General features: G+C 49.3%; 1 protein-coding gene across 2 annotated transcripts; it reads right to left on the bottom strand.

The window, feature by feature from the left end:
* On the bottom strand, positions 65-19,902 carry RAC1 (ras-related C3 botulinum toxin substrate 1 (rho family, small GTP binding protein Rac1)). 2 transcript variants are annotated; one of them, XM_018040436.1, is made up of 7 exons: positions 19,658-19,902; positions 10,509-10,580; positions 7,540-7,657; positions 4,143-4,199; positions 2,729-2,791; positions 1,878-2,037; positions 65-1,695 (listed from the first exon to the last, which is right to left on the bottom strand). In XM_018040436.1, exons 1-7 carry the CDS (start codon positions 19,690-19,692, stop codon positions 1,565-1,567), a joined length of 636 nt encoding a protein of 211 aa, XP_017895925.1. In that variant the 5' UTR covers positions 19,693-19,902; the 3' UTR covers positions 65-1,564. The 2 variants fall into 2 exon arrangements, with proteins under 2 accessions (XP_017895925.1, XP_017895924.1); XM_018040435.1 differs by lacking the exon at positions 4,143-4,199 and having other exon boundaries at positions 66-1,695; positions 19,658-19,901.

Raw genomic sequence — 21,732 nt, 5'->3', positions numbered from 1 at the left:
GGCAGGCAGACAGACACCAGAGGGTGGTTCCCCACACTCTCAAAAACTCCAGTATTACCGGTCATATGATTCAAGGGTTTATTAAGTCATACATGCAAACATACTGCTAATTGCGTTAGCAAAAGGTCAATGTAAAAACACTCCACAATTCTGCAACTGTCAATTTAAAAAATTTTGTTCTAGTGGTTGAAAGGTCCAAGCTCGTATTCTTGCCAGTGAGTAAGTTGTACAGAACTTCGTTAGCACGAGCACGGGGTTGGCGGAACCTCACAGACCCCAAGGAACATCGTTAGGGCAAGGAGAGGAAGCGTGTGCACGCGGTGAGGCGAGAGGGGGCAGTGTCGTTACTCACGGGGCAGTGTCGGTCGTCTGGCCAGGGACGCTGAGGCTCACAGTTGAGGAATATCTGAACTATCTTGAAAACCATAACGCTGCAACACATGGTTTTTATACCTAGTTACTAGAAAACTAAGGAAAGCACTTGTTAGCTTTGAATAAAGCAACATGGAAACAGGAGTGCACTTTTACTAACCTACAAAAAAATTTTCGAATGCATATTCAGAAAGATTTTATAATACAAGGAGGCATATTGCTCATTAAGAATGGGTTCTATAAGAAAAGCACTTACTAAGTTAGCAACTATGAGGATGACCAGGTCAAAGATGGATTAAATGCCCAATTTCAGAAGGGGTGGGCAGGTTTAAGGAAAAGGAAAAGCTTAAGAAAACACTCACTGATAATACCGACCTTTCTTCTTCATCTACCCCATTTGACAGAAATTAACCTTTTAAAACTTTTACCCGTGATGCTTTTAATAGTTTTAATGATTACGTGTACAATGTAGTGTAAATTAATCTCCACATTTTGTCAAAATACTGTCTCCATTCTTTGATCACAAGTGTTCCACACACTCCACCCCAGGGCACCCACGGACAGAGCAGAACACTCCATCACAGGGAGCACGGGATGAGAGTTCTGTTCAGAATCTCACAAAAGCTAAAACACTAACTCATTTTAAAAAATCTCACTACAAAATCAAAAAGACTGATCCGAAGAGTGAGCTGCTGGCTCGTGCGCTCTGACGTACAGTACAGTGTTAGGGAGTGAACGCGGGCAGCTGCCGGGACTCGTTACGTGCAGCGTTTCAGGAAGGAGGCTGTGCGCGCTCTTCTCGCCTGAAACTCGTCAGCGAGGGTCTGCACCTCCCGCCTCCAAAGCTACAGTCTCTTCCAGACAAAGGTCTTCCCACAGCTTGGCGCTCAGTGTTCTTAGCCCAACAATGCAACTTAGTTCACAAGGTATTTTGGCAACTCTGAGCAAGAATAGGGGCTTTGAAAAATAAGGCTTTAAGGAAGCTTGTCATTTTAGGGCTGAACTTTAATAGAATGTGAAAGTTTGAACTCTTACACTTTAAACAAACAAAACCTAGAAATTACTGATTGGTTCAAAACGGTTTTATGGAAAAACTAATCTGTAACAAAAACTTGGCATTGAGTGCGAAGGCTCCACCGTTTGAGCAAAGCAAACAAAGGGTCCTGGGGGCGGACGGTGGGGGGGCGGACGTTCACAAGAGCAGGCACTTCCTCTTCCGCTTCTTGACGGGGGGCGGGCAGAGAACCGCCCGGATCGCCTCATCAAACACTGTCTTGAGGCCCCGCTGCGTGAGCGCCGAGCACTCCAGGTATTTGACGGCACCTGTGGGAAACAGAGCCTCACCCTGGGATCGGGGCGCGGTGGCTCCCCCTCCCCACCCTGTGCACGGAGGGCGTCGATCCCCGAAGGCAGGCCAGACCCTGGGGCCGCTGCCCAGGTGGGACTCCAGCCTCCACCACGAAAATAAAAACGGGGGAAGCACGCGTGACAGTGGGGTCTCATACCAATCTCCTTGGCCATGGCCAAGCCCTGCGGGTAGGTGATGGGCGTCAGCTTCTTCTCCTTCAGCTTCTCGATCGTATCTTTATCGTCCCTCAGGTCAAGTTTCGTCCCCACCAGGATGATGGGTGTGTTGGGACAGTGGTGTCGCACTTCAGGGTACCACTAGGTGCCAAGACAGGAGCGAGTCACCACTCTCCTTCAGGAACCCCCTCGTCTGAACTACACCGCACAGGGCCCACCTGTGCCCACTACCCGCTCCATCACCACATCCCCTCCACCTGGCTCACCGCTCCAGAATCACCGCCTGGCTGTGACCTGACGAGCAGCCTGGGCCTCCGGACCCACGACCCCCCTGGACAGCTCTACTCAGTGAGAGCAGGGAGGACCACCCCCAGCCACCTGGTTTCCAGTAAGACAGCCGGAGTTCCTAAGTCATCGCAAAATCCCCCCCCCACCCCCCGCATTCAAACGATGAGCACACAGCTATCCCAATCCAGGCCTCAGCTCTGCTGCTGAGACCCCCACCAGACACGCCCCTGGGCCCACCTAAAGGGCCTCACAGCCCCCAGCTTCACTCAGCTCATGAAACATGCGAGAGTATCAAGTATGGACATTTTTATTACACCAACTCCGAAGTGCTTCATTCTTTTCACAAGGAGCACAGCACTTCCGAATCAGACCCTGAATCTTCAGCACACAGCGTGCTCAAGGCATACACCTAAAAAGCCTATTACCTGTATCAAAATCTGCCTAAGCAGCAGAATTAAGTAACGGAAAGTTTCTATACTTTTTAATATTTCTTCCCAAGACTGACATTATGTAACTGAATATTTTCCTAAAAAATCCCACTTACCTTTGCACGAACATTTTCAAATGATGCAGGACTCACAAGAGAAAAGCAAATTAAGAATACATCCTATAAAAAGAAAACACAAGGAGCTGTTGGGAAGAGTCCACAGCGAGCAAGGCGCTTTGTTTCTCAGTGCAGCTGGGGGCGGACCACGAGCCCAGGGCACAGGTGGTACACAGCGGCCGGGAGCCTGCCCCCGACACCCCCTAGTGTGGCCAGCCCCCCAGACCAGAACCTGCACATGAAGCGGCTGTCACAGGGAGAAGGGGAGTGGGGACGGAATATGCTCAGTTCCTCAGTTACGCTACACAGCGACATCCGATCCAGACTCCAGGAGGCTCTGTCCCACCCTCCCCACTCCCAAGGTAATTAACAAGGCGCTCAGTTACTACACAGGGACAAGGTCAAGTGTCAGGGTCCTACACCAATATTTCTATTAAAAACATCAGCTACAAATGGCACGCTTTTCACTAAGCTCCCTACCAGAATGTTCACAAGGTCACAGGGTTCCACTTAAACTGCTTCTTACAAACTGCCGTCCGCCCTGGCACCAAAGCCAGGCGCCCCTCGGGGAGGACAGTCTGGGGTGGAGGCGGCGTCTCGCTGGCGGACAGAGCTCCTGAGGCCAAGCACGGCCTCTGGAGAACCTGGAGTGAATCGTGGAAGGGCCAAAACTTGGACGATCCTGGCGCTCCAGTGCTCAGCACTCCACACTCCCACTGTGGGGGGCGCAGGTCTGATCCCTGGTCAGGGAACGAAGACCCCGCATGTCGCATGGCTCCCCAAAAAGTGAAATTTAAGTATCTACCTAAATGCCTAAGAGTTTCTAACAACGGCGGGTTTATGAGACATTTCCCTGGAAAGCTATGCTACATGGTGAATGGACACAGTCCCCATGCTAACCCCTCCTTCTCATCCAGTTGACCTCTTACACCTGAAGGGAAGGAAGAGCATCCCACAGCAGCTTCTCATCAATGACACTGAAAGGCCAGCGCATGCACCAGCGTGTCCGAGAATCACCAACACCCGGGCTGATCACGACACCCCCAAGCAGGGACAGGTGAGCTCCCCAGCACGCAGCCGCGCCCCACAGGCCCCGCACCGGACACCAAAGTGGGAGGAAGGAAGGAGCACCCGCCGTGGGTGAGTCGTGCTCCTGCCAAGCACTGGGGCTGGGTGAGCCGCAGGGGTGCCCTGCACGACACCCCGCCTGGCCCTCCCTCGGGAGGGGCAGGAGGCAGTTCCGGAACTGCTGGACTGCAGCCAGAAGGCAGGCTGTCCCACAAACCCCCCACCTTGAGTAGATCAAACAAAGCACTCAAGGAATGTGAGGCTCAACAGGAAATCCTGGGAAAACTAAGTGACCCGAGAGAAGAGGCAAAGCTTGAGGCTGAAGTCGATCCAAAGTTTTACATACGGCAATCGGCTTGTCTTTGCCCCTGGAAGGTATTTCCTTACCATACGTTTCTCCAACCTAGTAATGCACGAGAACTTTGTTTGAGTTTAGTAAAAAGCGAGAAGAAAGCCAATATAACCCACTACCTATTCTTCATCCGAATCCTGTCTCGACCCTCCCAAGGGACCTAAAGCACACGCTGATCCAGCGCGCCCGTGACGCCAGGTGCCGCTGAATCACTCCATCGCCCTGGCCCACGGGGCACAAGGAGGTGCTCAGGAAGGTCAGAGACGGGGGAGACCCAGGGCAGGAAATCCTGGGGCGGGGGGGGGGGGGGGACACACAGAGAGGTGCCCACCAAGCCCTGGCTTCTGCCCAGTGTGAAAGGGGCATCCTTCCCTCAACAAGGGCGCCGGTGGGCGACCACACACCCTCCAAGCTCCCAGGCCAGGTTCTCAGACACGAGCCCAGCTGAAGCCAGCAGGAGAGGCGCCCAACTGCACAGCAGGCCTCCCGGCCGGGACACTATCCCAGAAGGTGGCCGGGTCTGAGGGACGCAACCTCGCACGGTGCAGCTCAAACCCAGGGACCTGCTCTGCTCAAAGAACAGCTCTTCTGTCCCAAGCACGTGGCGGGCCCGCCCGGAAGTGACCGTGCTGCCAGTGTTTGTCACCAGCTTTCCACTCACTCCTCTGTTCCCATAAAAACGGAAAGACTTGCTCTCCAGCAAAGAACCTGGAATTCTCGAATCAAAAGAAAGGTAGCTGAGACAACTACTGTAATTTCATCTCCCCTAGGCTTCTCTGATTTACCATCCACAGTGAACGTCAGTTTCTCTCACTATCCTGATTTACTCTCTGGGCTCTTTCGGAAGCCTGGTCCTCCCAAAGCCTCGACATGACGCCAAAGCTTCGCAATGACGCGGGGACTCACGAGGTCGGCCCCCAACACTCGGTGTCGAAACACCCTCTGCCACATCTGCCCTACCCTCTCCCACTCTTCAGAACATCTTTCTGATGGAGGAGAGATGCCTTCCGTCCTACATTAGTTAACAGGATGCCATCCGCCTGCTCCTGCCTCCTTCCTTTTTCTGCCTGCAGCCCAAACACGGCTGGAAGAAAGCCCAGCGCTTCAGACAACTAAGGCTCAAGCGTCCCGCTGGCCCTTCCGAGTGGGTCAGAGCAGAGTCAAGGATGAGCCAGAGACAGGCCTACAGGACGAACAGCCAAACCAGAGACCGGGTGTCGTTTATACCAAGTTCAGAGGTTTCTCTTTGCCAAGACAAAATCCAGTGCCAGGCTGCCACTTCCAGGGCCAGCTCCCCCTGGCAGGACACCCAGCCCAAAGGAAGGAGACTTTTCAGCAGCTCCCCCAGTAACCAACACAACTTGCTCATCCTCCGAGGAGTCAGGCAGGCCGAGCTGTAAAACGGGCTGGGGGCTCGCCCTCGGGGGCCTAAGCGGGCGGGTCACACACTGCGGTGCAGGCATCCATAGGAAGTGGTCCACCGCCCCCCCTGAGGCGGACGTGGGAGGTCCAAGTCCAGGCCCCAGGAGGACAACACCCGCTTGGATTTCAGGCCCCACTCGCTGAAGCTTGATCCCATTGGTCATTGACCTAGTGTGCTCAGCACACACAGTGCGAATCTTGCCAGATCACCTTGGACTCACTGCGAGTGGCTGCCTCCGAGGAAGAGGCCACACCCGTCCCTGGATCTCCTGAGTCACAGGAGGCAGTTCTCCTTTCTCAGAAGTGACCTGCCACCTTCCAGATGGGTCCAGTTGATTGAGGATCGTACTCTACCCCTGGAGAAGGAAATGGCAACCACTCCATGGACGGAGGAGTCTGGCAGGCTACGTAGTTTGTGTGGTCACAAGAGTCAGACACAACTTAGCAACTAATCCAGCCAAGCAGCCTACTCTACCACTCAATGCAAATCCCACTGAAATCTGGACTCAGCAAGGAGCCACTTGGTATATAGTACTTCGCTAAATGTACTGAAGAATTCAAACTTTTTTGGTGATTATTGGCTCATTTTTAACAAATAATCACAGTTCACTTTTACCCACAGATTATCTGAAAAGCCAGCCAGTTCAAGCCGCCCAGTTTATGGTTTTGATCTTTGCTGACCACTGTTCGCAGAACTCAAATAAAGGACAATCAGCAAAAATCTATAGGTTGAAGAAACTGTCCTTGACGATTCCTCTAGCAGAAAAGCAAGTGGAAAAGACAATGACTTCTGCTTGGAAACAGCCATATTTCAAACACAAAAAAAACAAGCTTTGGGTAGACTAGAATGAATTCATTCTTTTCACTCACACTCACTCCTCAGAACAAAGGGATACTTAAATCAGTCTTGAGGCGGAGGCCGGCCCTCTGAGGGACGTCTCCCTGACCCTGAGCCCTCGGAAGACTGCGTGTTGCAGCTTCCCTCATCCGGAGGCACCTGGGAACCAAGGGGGCCTCCGGCTCTACCAGCCCAGCTGCACAAGCACAGAGAGGAACCCACCGGCAGACACACACGCCCAGGACCGTCCCAAGAGCTCCACCTGCACCTCACCCAAGCCTGCGAGGGAGCAGGGCGGGGTTCAAGGTGGAGACACCCGCCCCAACACAGGCGGGGGGGGGGGGGCAGGGGGGAGCGGAGGGCAGGGTCTGAAACCCAGGAATTTGCTCAACTGCCTCTGGGCAAACTACCCCAGCCAGGTAGCCACAAAGTTGTCTTAAAAAGCACTTTTAACACAAAGGCGAGACATGTAACAAGAAGGAAATAGCACAAGACAACTGCTTATATAGAGAAAACTGGCTTCAGACCACATGTCCACCAGCTTACTGGCCTAACTGTAAGCAGCCAGTAATAGAGACCAGCTAGTTAGCTGATGTGCAGGCAAGCCCAAGCCAACAGCTGTCAGGCTGGACACAGCGGACACATTATAAAACTGCAACTTCCACTTAAGAAGATTTAGGTTCTAAAGCTGCAAAAATATATTTTATAGAAAAACAGTATTAAATCGATAGGGTTACTTACTAACTTGATCTAAAGAAGCCTTCATCTTCACTGCTTAATTTGCTTCTGTGGTACAAAACTGTCACAAAGCAAACTAATCGGGAAGCTAACTGTTCTTAAAACAGTTTTGCCAAAACAAAACAGCACCTATTTTGCACGGCTGTGCCAGAACGACACGGAGGAACGTACACTGCACACCACCAGAGTCAGTACTAAGGACACTCAAAGCGTACAACAAGCAGGCAAAGCCCCGATTTGCATCTAGGCGGACCCTACTGAAGCAATTCAATGTTATCTGTTACTACTCGGCATACCCAAAAGATGGCAATATAGGCAAATCGAGAAGTAGTATGAATTAATGAAACCGTCAGGACGTTTAAAGGACACTCTACAATCAGTCAGGCTCCTTACTGTCTGCGGGTAGGACAGGGGGCGTAATCGGTCATAATCTTCTTGTCCGGCTGTGTCCCACAAGCCCAGATTCACGGGTTTTCCATCCACCATGACATTGGCAGAGTAGTTGTCAAAGCTGCGGAACAGAGGGAAAACAGTTAACCTCCAGCCAGGAGCCAGGCACCCCTGGGGCACAGCGGCGCTGGACGGCCAGGATGCCCGGCCCCGCGAGCAGGTACGCAGGGGAGGGAAATGGGAGCTGGGGTGTGAGGGCACGAGCTACTGAATTCAACCAGGACAGGTCTCTGTTGGCATCAGAAACCTGCCTGCCCATGATGAAGAAAATGCTGAGGTCTCTCCCCAGGAAGAAATTGAAATATCCAAACCCCACGGGCTGGGTGTTCTGTGCACACGCGAGTCGCCCTCAGTCAGGGGCACCCAGCAGGGCTGCACTGGCCCTGTTTCCAGAACACCTCCTGCACCCCTGACCTGGGTGGAGGCTGGTCCCCAGCTGAGCCTTGGTAATCCACCCTATGACCTGTGTGCAGGGTCAGATCCGAGAAGCTGTTGGGTACACACATTGGTTTAAATTAATTTAAGGCTGCTACACACAAATGAATTACCTATAATAGGAGGAGGCCCAGAAAGCCTATAGGCTGACGGGGAGAAATAAGGAGGACATTAAAAAATTATGCTGAGTGCCATGAGTTCACTGACACCTGGCATTGCGAGGTAAACCGGGGCACGTGCCAAGCAGAATGCAATATGTTAGCCTTAAAGGCAAGTCCCAGAATTGATTTTCACATACTTAAGACTAAAGCTTAGGATCTTACTACACTGTGACAGCAAAGTCATGGTCTGAGTAGGTTCCAATGTGATTTATACAAGTTCATGACCAAACCAGCTTTCATACAGAAAAGGTCTCATATGCTGTACTTCTACTTCAGTGAGAAGAGGAACCATTATTCAGTAAGTGGTACAAAAATGGTATGAGAATCTGCAAAAAAGAGTCAGGTGCTTGCCTCTTACCATACATACCAAAAAATAAATTCCAAGTGAATGAAAGATAAAACTAGAGCGATAAAAACCTTGGGGGGAGGGGAAACGAGGGAATATTTTTAATAAGACATTAAACTCAGGGAAAAGGGAGAATGGCATATTTATATAAAAACGCAGAGAATACTGAGTTCTAAGACAAGTGAGAGACAGGGATGAGTATTTTTCATGCACAGAAGTTCCATCAGTACAGAGAATTTCCAGTGGGAAAACAAGCAAGAGATCTGGACAGGCAACTCACAGAAGATTACGCATGGACAGGAAACACAAGGTTTCAACCTCACCGGTGACCAGAAATGCAAATAACGCGGTCACTGGTTTCAGCCCATGTTCACCACAGTAGGTAGGAAAGGGCTGTTTCCGTCACCGCTGCTCGAAGTGACAGCATCTGGAATAGCAACCGTGTGGCATCTACTGAAACTTAAAACATCCCATTCCTTCTGATTTGCCACAGTTCCTCCAACAATCCATCACGTGTGCACAAAGACATGTGCAGTCATGTTTGCACAGCACTGTTTGCAAGTGGCCAGAGTCGGGCCCACCACAGGACCTCCGAGTCATCAGCAGCTCCACCTACACGTGGAGACGAGGGAAGTCCCCACCACAAATTCTGGACTGTGTGATGCCACTTGCACGCACGCACACGCGCACACACACACAGGACGCTTAGGCCAAGTGCGCGCGCACACACACGGGACGCTTAGGCCGAGTGGACACACACACGGACACACACACACACGGGACGCTTAGGCCGAGTGCGAGCACACACACACACACGGGACGCTTAGGCCGAGTGGACACACACACGGACACACACACACACGGACACACACACACGGGATGCTTAGGCCGAGTGCGCGCGCACACACACACACACGGGACGCTTAGGCCGAGTGGACACACACACGGACACACACACACACGGACACACACACACACACGGACACACACACACACGGACACACAGACACGGACACACACACACACGGACACAAACACACGGACACACACACACGGACACACACACACACACACGGGACGCTTAGGCCGAGTGCGCGCGCACACACACACACACGGGACGCTTAGGCCGAGTGGACACACACACACACGGACACACACACACGGACACGGACACACACACACACAGACACGGACACACACACGGACACACACACACACACGGACACACACACACACACACGGACACACACACAGGACGCTTAGGCCGAGTGCGGTGCTACGGAGGTAAGCGCCTCGGGAACAGAGCACCTCCGCCCCAGCGGGCAGTGAGGATCCTGGCGCAGCCTAAGCTCCCTGGTGACCATCAGCAGAGAGGCCCTTTTCCGTCCCCACTCGAGTCTGCTGCCAAAAAGGGATCCAGCAGCTCAGCAGCTGGTCCTCCCATCCGCCCCCGCAGCCTACACCCACCACACACAGCCACACCCACCACACACAGCCACACCCCACACACACAGCCCCACACACCCTGGTTTCAATTCCAAAGCCCAAAAGTCAACAATGACATGTAACCGTTGGACTGCTCGCCAGAAAAGGCCAATTAAGCCATAATGGACCTTTTGTTCCGGTTCCTTGACCCTTTACACAGAAAGCCAGTTATCCGAAACTCTTACACTATCCAGTCTCTGAACTTCAAAGGTGGTTTAACTTTCATTTCCTAAATATCTGAAAATCAATTAGAAAAGCTGTGTGCTTTGTCATCATGCAGAAACTATATAAAAAAAGAGAAAGTTATTTTTTTTCAAGTCCAAATATCTTATAATTAGACCTCAGTGACTGAAGGGAAAATTAACCACTTCACTTAAGGATTTAGAAAGGCAGGCAGAGCAGAGGAAAGGTCAATGGAATAATTAAAAAAAAAAAACACACATTATCACGGACAAGTTAATCCCAGGTTAACTCAGGATACTTACACAGTGGGGATATATTCTCCAGGAAATGCATTGGTAGTGTAACTGATCAGGAGGCAAGTCTTACCCACAGCTCTATAGAGACAGGGGGAAAAAAAATGATGTAAGTTCCTTAGTCAACATAAGTGCAATCTCAGCTTTCATTATTCAGTGAAAATAACTTACAGAAAAATCAGGAAGTATACATCAAATATTAAAGCATTAAAGAAAACAGTTTCTAAGACCTTTAATACTATTTTTATCCTGGAATTTAAAGCGAACAAACTAGAACTACTCAGAAAGGCCGAGTCTGGAGGCTTCATATTGTTTTCAGTTCCAGGTATTTGCACTGGTGGTTGAGAAAACAGTTGTTGGAAAGCACAAGGTTCAAGAGGAACGGTATTTTTAAACGGGAAGTCTTGGGAATTCCCTGGTGGTCCAGTGGCTAAGACTCCGTGCTGCCACTGCAGAGGGCCCGGGTTCGATCCCGGGTCAGAGAACTAGATCCCAGATGCTGCAGCTGCCACATCCCACAGCTGAAGACGCTGTGTGCCGAAACGAAGACCTGCTGCAGCCAAATAAATCAATACAAAAATTTTAAAAATGAAAAAATAAAAAATAAACAGGTCTCTTCTGCGAACACCTCTAGAAGCCTTTCATCAAGAATCTGCAAATCTACCCTCAAGTTATCCGCTGAATACTAACTTGCAGACACAGCTGTCCTCTCAAACGTCCACTGTCTGCTGCCTCCAAGGGGCGGCTCAAACCCACCACCTCAAGCCTTCCCTCTGGCCCTCGGAGAGGCCAGGTCTCTAAGGAGAGCGCTTAGCCACCCACACCACACACCACAGCACCGCCTGCTAACTCATCCGCACTCCTGTGCCTCCTCCCCACCCCCACCCTCAAATCGCACCATAAACTTTTGGAGCAAGCAGTTAACACACTATGTTCCAGACAGATTAATGAACGGCTCAGGGGCAGTGGAGTCAATCTCCCAAACAGCTGTTAAGAGGTCTAGCAGAAAAAAGCGCAGGAACACAGGAGGGGCTCCCACACACAACTGCAAGCCTGCACGGGGCCCCAGGGCTGTGAGGAAGGCCTCCTGACCACTTGAAAGGGGACTCCCCTGGTCGGGAAGACCTTCTGAAGGAGGCAGTGGCACCCCACTCCAGTATCCTTGCCTGGGAAATCCCATGGACAGGGGAGCCTGGCGGGCTGCAGTCCACGGGGGGGCCGCACAAGAGCAGCACACGTGGTAGCAGCTGAACAGCAACGCCACCTGGACGCTAAGCCGGTCGCCGCACCACTAGCCCGCAGGTGCGCCTGCTAAGTTGCTCAGTCGTGTCCGACTCTTGTGCCCCCATGGACTGTAGCCCATCAGGCTCCTCGATCCATGGGATTCTCCAGGCAAGGATACTGGAGTGGGTGGCCATGCCCTCCTCCAGACCCAGGGATCAAACCCGTCGGCTCCTGCACTGCAGGCGGCTTCTTAACCACTGAGCCACTGCAGATACCTGGCGACACACAGTCTCCAAACTGTACAACACTCCCACGGTGGCTTTGGGGGCTTCTCAGAGTCCCGGGCCTCATTCACCAAACAAGTGCTCTCACAGGCCCGGCTCCCTGTGCTCCTCTGTGGCTCACCAAGGCCACGAGATACACTGGCGTGCAGGAGTCCTAAGACTTGGCTGTTCAATCTCGACTAGTATCAATTAGGACAACCATAAGGAAGTTAAGCGCTTTCATCTTTTCCTTACACTCTTAGCTTAAGGCAAAAACCTCTCAACAAGGGCAGATTACAGGCCCAGGCGGTCCTGCCAATACTTGCTTTTCTCGTAACATTACTAAGGCTAAACAGAAGCTGGAACCCCCCCATCCCAAAGACCTCACAGTCAAACATGACATCATCAGGGGCTTCTGTCCAACTCCTAAAGGCTTTCTAAACAGAAATGACTCACTGGCCATACATTTTGTTAAAAGCTTAGAGTGTTAAAAAAATAAAAAAGAACTCCAATGAGTAGAGTCTGAGATTCAAAGTCACTGCCCGGATGTGTGACCCACAGGCAACTCTACCACTTACTGGCTGAATTTTTTAAGTTTCAGCTTCCTTATGCCTTGGTTTCCTCAGCTGGTGGCTCAGATGGTAAAGCGTCTGCCTACAATGCGGGAAACCAGGGTTTGATCCCTGGGTCAGGAAGATCCTCTGGAGAAGGAAATGGCAGCCCACTCCAGTACCCTTGCCTGGAAAATCCCACGGACGGAGGAGTGTGGTAGACTACAGTCCATGGGGTCACAAAGAGTCGGACACTACTGAGCGACTTCACAACTTCACTTTCCTCAGCTGTAAGATGGATGCAAAACTACTGACCTCAGCCCAAAACTACTGTGAGCACTGATTCAATTTCAGCTACACCAACCAACCGCATGGTACGCCAGGAAGTATACTAGGTGCTAAAGATAGTGTCATGAACAGGATCTCATGGGACTTAGGCAGTTTTAGTAAGCTAAAAAATGAAACACGTGTTCCTTACATAACATTGTAGATGTGATAAGTGTTGTTAAAGATGTTCTGGAAATGTACAGCGCAGGGATCCAACTTTGTCTTGGGGGCAGAGGAGGCTGCAACATCACTGAGGCTGATGAGTGGGGCACGAAGGGAGGAACATTCTAGGTAAAAGCAACAGCATGTGGGGAGGCCCGGACTGCAGGAAGTCCAGTAAAGCTGAAGGATGAAGAACGAAGGGGGAAGTAGCAGAGGGAAATCTGAGGAGGCTGTCATTTCTTCTCGAGACCTGGAACTTGATCCTACTTGGGAAGTGACAGAAGATTTTTAGTTGCCAAGAAATCATTAGATTTGCATTTTCAGAAGAAGCCTCTCTGGGCAGTGTGGGAAGAGGACTCAAGAAGCTGAGACTGGGGGCAGAAAACAAGGAAGCAGCTGCCGCTGTGTTCCAGGAACTGATGCTGTGGCCTGGACCACGGCGGGGGTTTTAGGGTGCAGAGGAGCGGGCTGTTCAGAGAGCTACCAGGTCGGGAGGCAGGATAAACACAGCTTGGCCAGGGGCTGCAGTGGTAGCTGAGGAAGAGAGCGCACTTTAAGGCTGTGAAGAGTGAGTATCTTTTCAAAACTGCAAGTGCTGTTGTGTAAAAATTTTAACAGTCACCACCTCTTAATGTCACAGGGAAGCAGCGCCGAAGGTTTTAAATGCTGCGTTAAAAGCATCACAGTTTCACTTCTAGATCCCTCCTAAGGCTCTGTTATGTATAAGGAACAAAGCCATCACTACAAACACCAATTGTTTTAAATACGCCAAAATTCCTTTTCCTGAAACTTGATCTTCAGCTGAAGCTTCATCTTTCGAAAGGCTCAACAGTAAAGGACCCCAAGGTACTGGTATCACCTGATAGTAATTGGAGATTTTATTACCAATCTTCCTTTAGATATAAACATGCATTCTCTAAGAAAATTAGTAAAGTATAAAGTTCTGACTTTTAAATAAGTACATGTCCAACTTTTGATTTAAATGTTTACTTAATTTTAGAAAAAGAGAAAGAAAAGGGTTATTTACCTCCCATTAGCGTTTATTCAATCCTGTTAAACACACTCCACAAATAAATGCTACAAGCTACAGGCCACAGTCAACGGCGGCTCTAGACAGAGTCCCGCTTCTTCTGCAGGAAGAATGGGAGCAGCACCTGGTTAGTCTTTGACTGGACACTGCTGCGGGATTTCTGGAAGCTACTATTTACTTAGGAACTTCCAATTTTATACATATAACCACTCAGTTCACTCACTTTTTAATCCCCTCCCCCCCTTTTTTTTTCTCAGGAGCATGAGCCTGCCAGGAGAATGTTCACATGAGCGCTCTTCTCAAATTTAAGAAGTAGTTTACTCATTTGTGATAAATAATCACGACTGCTACTGGCTCTTTTACTGGCTAAAAAGTTGACAAAGCAGATAGAACATGCTTATCTCCCGGTTCTGAGTGACAGCAAGTCACCACAGCATTTTAATCTAACGGGAACTGAGCACATTTAAGCATGTGCAATCAACAAATCTGGAAACACTGGCAATTTCCTCCCATTAAAATAGGGATGGACTATCCCTGGTGGCCCAGTGGTTAGGACTTGGTGTCCACTGCCGGGTGGCACAAGTTCCATCCCTGATTCGGGAACTAAGATCCTCACATGCTGCCTGGAACAGCCAAACAAAACAAAACCAAACAAACAAACAAACAAAAAAGGAAACTCAAAAACAAGAAGATTCTGCATTGCATTAAAAAAAGCAAAAACCAAAAACCCACCCACTGGTCTCTCCGTAGGACAGAAAAACCAGATTTCTCCAGTGACTACTGTAAACCTAAATAAGGAACCTGTATTGCTGCCTCAAAGTACCTAGATCTTTTCCCCCAGTTTTATTGAGGCTTAACTGACACATAGCACTATGTAAGTTTAAGGTGTTTAATTTCTATACATCAGGAAATGATTACCACAGTAGATTTAGTGAACATCCATCATGACCCAGCATTAAAGAAATAGAAAATTTTTCCCTTTTGATGGAAACTCTTAGGATTTATTCTCTCAAGAACTTTCATCTATTAAGGTACAGCAGTGTTAATTATCATTTGCTACATTTCATCCCTAGCACGCACTTATAACAGGAAGTTTGTTCCTTCTCACCACCTTCTAATCCCCCGACCCCTAAGAATACCTAGGATCTTAACAACAAATTAACAGAACAGGATGGATCATGAAATGATGCTAAAGCTGAAGCTCCAGTACTTTGGCCACCTCATGCGAAGAGTTGACTCAATGGAAAAGACTCTGATGCTGGGAGTGATTGGGGGCAGGAGAAGAAAGGGACGACAGAGAATGAGATGGCTGGATGGCATCACGGACTCGACGGATGTGAGTCTGAGTGAACTCCGGGAGTTGGTGATGGACAGGGAGGCCTGGCGTGCTGAGATTCATGGGGTCGCAAAGAGTCGGACACGACTGAGCGACTGAACTGAAGTGAACTGAATACTTATTGCATTAATGAAAGACCCTGAATGAAAGTCCTCTTTATGCTGAGAAATGGGATTTGGGGACCCTTAACACTAATCCTGAATGTATAATTACCCAAAGAGTAAGTTCAGAAATTGTATGAATTTAGCAATTTAGTGCTACCAAAACACAAAACCCTAGCGGCAATGCCCCTGACGTCCTGCCACCAACAGGAGACATCCCAACCAACTAACAGAAAGCCAGTCGTTATCACCACGGAGACTCCAAAACGTTCAGATGCTGAACACTGAAGTTACCAGAACACTCAAGGCTGAAGATGTCACCTCTCACAGAGCTTGAATCCGAAGCGGCCACTACTAGAGAATGTCCTAGAACCATCCAGCCTAACCCTGGGGTAGCTGATTACATGTGTCGGCTAAGGATGCAGAGTTCAAAATCAGGAATTCATATTGCGGATTATTCCCATTCTTCCCAAATCAACTTCTGTTATCAAATCCTCTTAAACTATTGCCCCCAAATGGGAACAACTTCCCATGAGATACAGTGAATAGAGCAAACTGTCGGTTACAGAATCTAAGCGGTGGGTATGTGAGTGTTCAACGCATTATTCTTTCAACTTTTCCATGTTTGACATTTTTCATATTAAGAAGTTGGAGGAAACAGTCCCATCTGGTGATATGTGCTACCTGCCCTGGGAGCAGGATTCCTGGTAAAACACCCCCTTTGTAGGAGACTACAATTATACGTTGGAGCTTCCTGGTGATGCAGAGGTGAGAAAGTACACAGACACAGCTGACTAACACAGCTGACTAAGGCAATATAAACAGTGGCTTTAAGGTTTCTCAAAACGGACTCCTGACACTCTTCCACTGAACCTAACCCCAAACATTTAGCTGGCATTATCACCTGAAATTAAAAAGAAAAATTATAATACAATATAATTATACCAACCAAGATCAAATACTAAATGTAAATTTGGGATAAAAATACACAAAGGCAATTCACGAAGAGCTGAAACAAGCTCTTGGATCATGCCACAGCTGCTTGTTCAATGAAGTGGGCAGGAGCCAGGAGTGTACATTCCTATCAAGATGACATCATGGAAGGCATTTCTCAAGCTCAACTAAAAAAATTCCTGGACAGCAATGTCTAAATTAGACACTGGGCTGGATAGACCTCTAGCACCATCTGGAATAAAATGGGGGGGGAGGGGTCAAGTCACTCAACCCCAACCCCAACCCCAAATCAAACAGTCAAAAAAACCCACAATTAAAAATTCATAAATATTTGAGTATGAGATGCTGTCTCACCCAAGTAAAGCTGAGTGAAAACTGAGGGACAGAGGTTCCCCTAAATTAGTCACAAAACCTGTGTTCAGAAGGACAGACTCAGGCTTCATGGAACAATTAACAGAATTAAAAAGTATCAAAACTTATCTCACATTTTATACTCAATACCAACTGAATTGCTATACAGAAAATAATCCATTAGAAGAATATAGGCTAATTGGTGATAATTATAATACAGTTAGGACACAGCCTTTAACCATAATTCCCAAGAATATTTTTAAAATAAGGAAGCCTGCAATTTGTGGAACCTCAAGGAGTTTGCCTTCCCTGTTTAAACTGCCCCAATTGCCTGAAATTCCACAACATTAAGCAACTTCTTCCCTCACAAAATTTAGATCTGCACTTTACAGCTTTTAACAGTTTTTAAACAAAATATTCCTACAAGGAATATATTTTATTCAGACAAAAGCAGAAAAAAAAATTTTTTTGGTGGAAAAAGTATTATCTAGATTGCTCACTGAAGCAATATTTGCTCTGTGTTCACCAATAATTTAAAGTATTGATAACATAGCTCAAGGTTTGTTTTTTTCATAAAGGTACATTTCACTTCTAATGTCAACATCAATGTTCAAATACACTATTGAAACACTGGCAGGGGGGGTTTCCCTGGCAGCTCAGTGGTAAAGAATCCGCCTGCCAACGCAGAGGACAGGGTTTGATCCCTGGTCCGGGAAGATCCCGCATGCCGCGCAGAGGCTAAGCCCAGGCGCCACAACCACTGAGCCTGCGCTCTGGAGTCGAGGAGCCGCTACTGAAGCCCGAGCACCCCGACTGGAGAGCGCTCTCCCCAAAACTAGAGAATAGCCCTCAGTGCAGCAGAAGACCCAGCACAAACAAAAATAAGCAATTTTTTAAAAATGACAGAAAACTCAAGGCCACTGTGTTTTATGCCTAACACTCTCTTCCCAGAGCATAGCAGTACCTGAGTAATAAAAACAGCAATAATAATCAAGAAATACTGACATCTGGCACTCACTGAGCACTGGGGAGGGGCCAGGCACCTGTGAGGCACTGACTTACTATCCGGTACCTTGTTGAATCCTCACATTTCCCCCTGAGGCACCTCTCTTGGGGGATGTGTGATCTGCTCAGGGTTTCCCCCCAAGTGGTGAGGTGGGGATGTGACCCCACAGGAGGCATTCAACAAGTATCTGACCAGATAAACAGACCGATGCAAACAGCAGAGACCCACAATCTGCACATGTGATTCAGTAAACTGACTATATCCTGTGTTTGTATTTCTTGTATTTTTAAATCTTTCAAAGATTATATTCTAGAGTTAGATAATGGACTATCAGCGATTTGACTTTTTAAAAACCGGCATGAATTACTGATCGTGCATTTTTTAACTTTTAAAGGAAATCCAGTTCATTTACAATGTTCCTGAGACAATGACATATGTTATACTTCAGGAGCAGAAGGATCCAAACTTCACGTAAATGCATTTAGTGATTTCACCCTTAAACCCAGTACATCCTCCCCACCCCCACCCCCGCAAAATTAAAGCTTTCTTTCAATGGGTTAAGAAAAGAACAACCACCATACATATTTCTCCGTAGAAACTTACAATTTCTGATTATCTTGACAGAAGCATGAAGTGTTAATAATCTTTCACATTTGTGAGCCTGACAAACCATACAGAGGGCATCTTTAAAAAAAAAAAATCAGTTGTCTGATTGTGTTCAGGGATCTGAATTAGATACAGAAACAAGTGCAAATGTCTAATTTACAACGCTCTCAAGAAACCGAAACCGAGATCTCGTAAATTCATCCAGAGGCATAAAAGCACCATCGACCCTAATGACAAGTTTAGGGAACAGGGATTCCACGACTCTCCAACTTTACAAGACTCCAAATAGGTGCCAGTTGCATTCTGACTTTGTTGCAACTGGTAGTAACTCTTGGAGCCTCCTTGTTAACGCTCCTCTACTCGAGCAATGCTGAGACGCACAGTTTTTCTGGGATCACACTGAGATTCTTGTTCCAAGGGGAGAAAAAAACACTGCATAAGACGAGTCTTGTCTCCCTCGAGGGCCTGGATCCACCACAGACAGTAATGAAAAGAAATGCCTTGAGTCACAGGGCAGCCCGGCTCAGGGAGCCTGTTCTACGACATCCCATACCTAATGCATGAAGCAGAGACCAATTTTTTTTTTTTTTTAATGATCCCATCACGTTCAGAGAAAGGAATAGTCTTAATCACACCCAGTTCCTCCCAGCTGGAAATCCTAAAAGTTTCTCCACCTTAATAGCAACAGTCACTTTTTAAATAGAAAAGTGTCTAAGTATCAGCGGAAGGCACCCCCTGGTAAATCAGTTGAGGGTCCCCACACCAGCCCGTGCGTGCACAGACTCTTCCAATACGACCGACCAGAGGCCGCCGGGACCTACGGAAGGTCTCAATGCAGCTCGAGAGGTTAATGGGAAAACCAAGAGAGGATTCTGTTTTTTCTTTTCTTTTTTAAAGAAAGGCAACTCCCTGAACCCACCCAATCTTCAGGCAAATGAGGGTGGGTGGCGGCGCGGGGCGAGTTCTGCCGGGCGGTCAGCGGCCCGGGAGAAAGCGGGAGGGTGGAGTTCACTTTCCCTCCCGCCGCCGATCGCCGATTCCCTCCCTCCCCCACTGAAAAGAGAGCGCGAGCCGGAACCAGGCCCGCGCCGCCGGGCCCCGAGGAGGGTGGCGGCTCGCGCCCCGCGCCCCGCGCCCCTGGCCCGGGAGAGGCCCGGCCGGGCCCCCGGCGAACCCGCGGCGCCCGCCCGCCCGCCGCCCGGCCCCAGCCCCCGGCCCTCGACCCCCGGCCCGGCGCGCGCACTCACCCGTCTCCCACCACCACACACTTGATGGCCTGCATCTGGGCCGCTCGCTGGGCCGCGGCGGCGGCGGCGGCCGGGCGCTGCGGAGAAGGGCGGCGAGCTCGGGGAGAGGCGGGCGGGCGGGCGCGCGGCTGCGGGCGGCAGGGCGCGGGGTGCCGGGGCCGCTGTCCACGCCGCCTCGCCCTCCGCCGACGGAACGCCGGAGCCCAGCGGCAGCCACCACCCAAAGCTGGGGAAAACTGCAGAGAAACAGGAAATGGCCGCTCCACTCACATCCGGCCTCCCCTCCCCCGCGCCGGCGCCGCCGCTCCCAGGCTCCGGGGCGGGGCCGCTCCCGCCCGCGCGGCTCCCGGGCTCCTCTGGGCTTCGGGGCACGCTCGGGACCGTTCGGCGACGCTCGGCTCCGACCGCCGGCCGCGGGGCGCGCAGGGGTGGGCCTGCCGCCATCTTTGTGCGCTCGGGTGACTGTCCTGGCCCCGCCCCGCGCCACCTGCCCGGGTTCTAGCCCCAGGAGGGCCCTGCCTCCCACCGGCCGGCTCCCCCAGCCCCTGACCATCTCGTGGGGAGGCCGTCTGAGGGCCGGTGAAAGTGTTAGTCGCTCAGCAGTGTCTGATTGTTTGCGACTCCATGGATAGTAGCCCTCCAGGCTCCTCTGTCCATGGGATTCTCCAGGCAAGAATACTGCAGTGGGCAGCCATTCCCTTCTCCAGGGGATCTTCCGGACCCGGGGATTGAACCCGGGGCTCGAACCCGGGGCTCCTGCATTGCAGGCAGATTCTTTATTACCTGAGCCATCAGGGAATCAAATCCGTTTATTATGTGATCCCTGTAACTTAGGTGATGACAAGGTCCTAGAAAATTTGGGAGCGTGCCATTAGTCAAAGATAACTAAATTCATTAAGCCAAAAATATGTTGAAGTTTCCTCCCTTGCATATACATTTTCTAATAATTACTTTTCATGCCTTGAGCGTTTACTATTTCCTACTGCTTTGCACCAAGTTCTGGAGATAATGACCTGTTAGCAGACTGTTAAAGTGCGAATATTTTGGTATTATGTTTTAAGCAGAATTGGAAAGTCATACTGAATCATTGTTAGAACATTTTTCACGGCTGCTTACTTTTCATTCCTTTATGCACATGTGCCTGTGGCTATTTGCTTCAGTCCCTAAATCATGCTTGACTTTTTCAACCCCATGGATAGTAGTCCACCAGCCTCCTCAGTCCATGGGATTTCCCAGGCAAGAATACTGGAGTGGGTTGTTGTTTCCTTCTCAGTAGAATCCTCCACCTTCCTGTGCCTTAATTTAACCAATTTGTCTGCTATGGGACAGTCCTGTTGTCCCTATTGATAATGAATGGTGCAATGAAGGCATTTATACAAGACTTTCTGTAGTTTCGACTCTTTAGACAGCATTCCCGAAAAAATGGAATTACTGGGCTAATAGAGGTGAATTTTTTTTTAATCTTTAAAAATTATTTATTTATTTATTTGGTTGGGCTGAGTCTTAGTTGCAGCTTGCAGAGTCATAGTTGTAGCTTGTGGGATCCAGTTCCCCTACCAGGGATTGAACCCAGGCCCCCTGCATTGGGAGTACAGAGTCATAGCCACCCCCGAAGATGCAGGTGAATGTTTTTTAAAGCTTTGACATGTGTTGCTGCCTTGTCCTCTTGCAAGGTGATAACTAGTTCACACTCCTCTTACCCTCTGGTAATGGATCTTCCAAGGGAGTTACTTCCAAGGATGTGTCCATCTTGTAGGTCTTCTCTCACTGTAATTCATTCTGTTGTTCAGTATTACAAGAATTTTTCTGACATCAGACCTTTTCAATACAAGGTTTTTTTTAAGCATTTTTGTTTTGCATTATTTCAAAATAAACATGTTCCCCAAGCAAAGGGCATCTCCTCTTTGTTCATTAAGCTCCCTCTTGAAGGGTTGAGGTTTCCAGGACAACTGAGTGACTGTGGCCCCTTTGCTGATAGAAATATCCAGGGAATCTGTGACAAACTTCAACAACTAAGTGTAATTACCTTCTTATCTTTAGACTAGGAGCGAGTCAGAGGGTGGAGCCTTAGGTGA

Source organism: Capra hircus, chromosome 25 (genome assembly GCF_001704415.2).
Source record: "Capra hircus breed San Clemente chromosome 25, ASM170441v1, whole genome shotgun sequence".
Lineage (NCBI taxonomy): Eukaryota > Metazoa > Chordata > Mammalia > Artiodactyla > Bovidae > Capra > Capra hircus.
This window is presented reverse-complemented; position numbering and strand designations above follow the sequence as displayed.

Excerpts from the sequence above, each read along its gene's own strand:
- RAC1 (XM_018040436.1), bottom strand. The coding sequence starts at position 19,692 with ATGCAGGCCATCAAGTGTGTGGTGGTGGGAGACGG. Across the intron at positions 7,658-10,508 it reads GGAGAATATATCCCCACTGT|CTTTGACAACTACTCTGCCA; the intron begins GTAAGTATCCTG and ends TCTGTTCCGCAG. Across the intron at positions 2,792-4,142 it reads GCAAAGACAAGCCGATTGCC|GATGTATTCTTAATTTGCTT; the intron begins GTATGTAAAACT and ends TTCTTTTTATAG.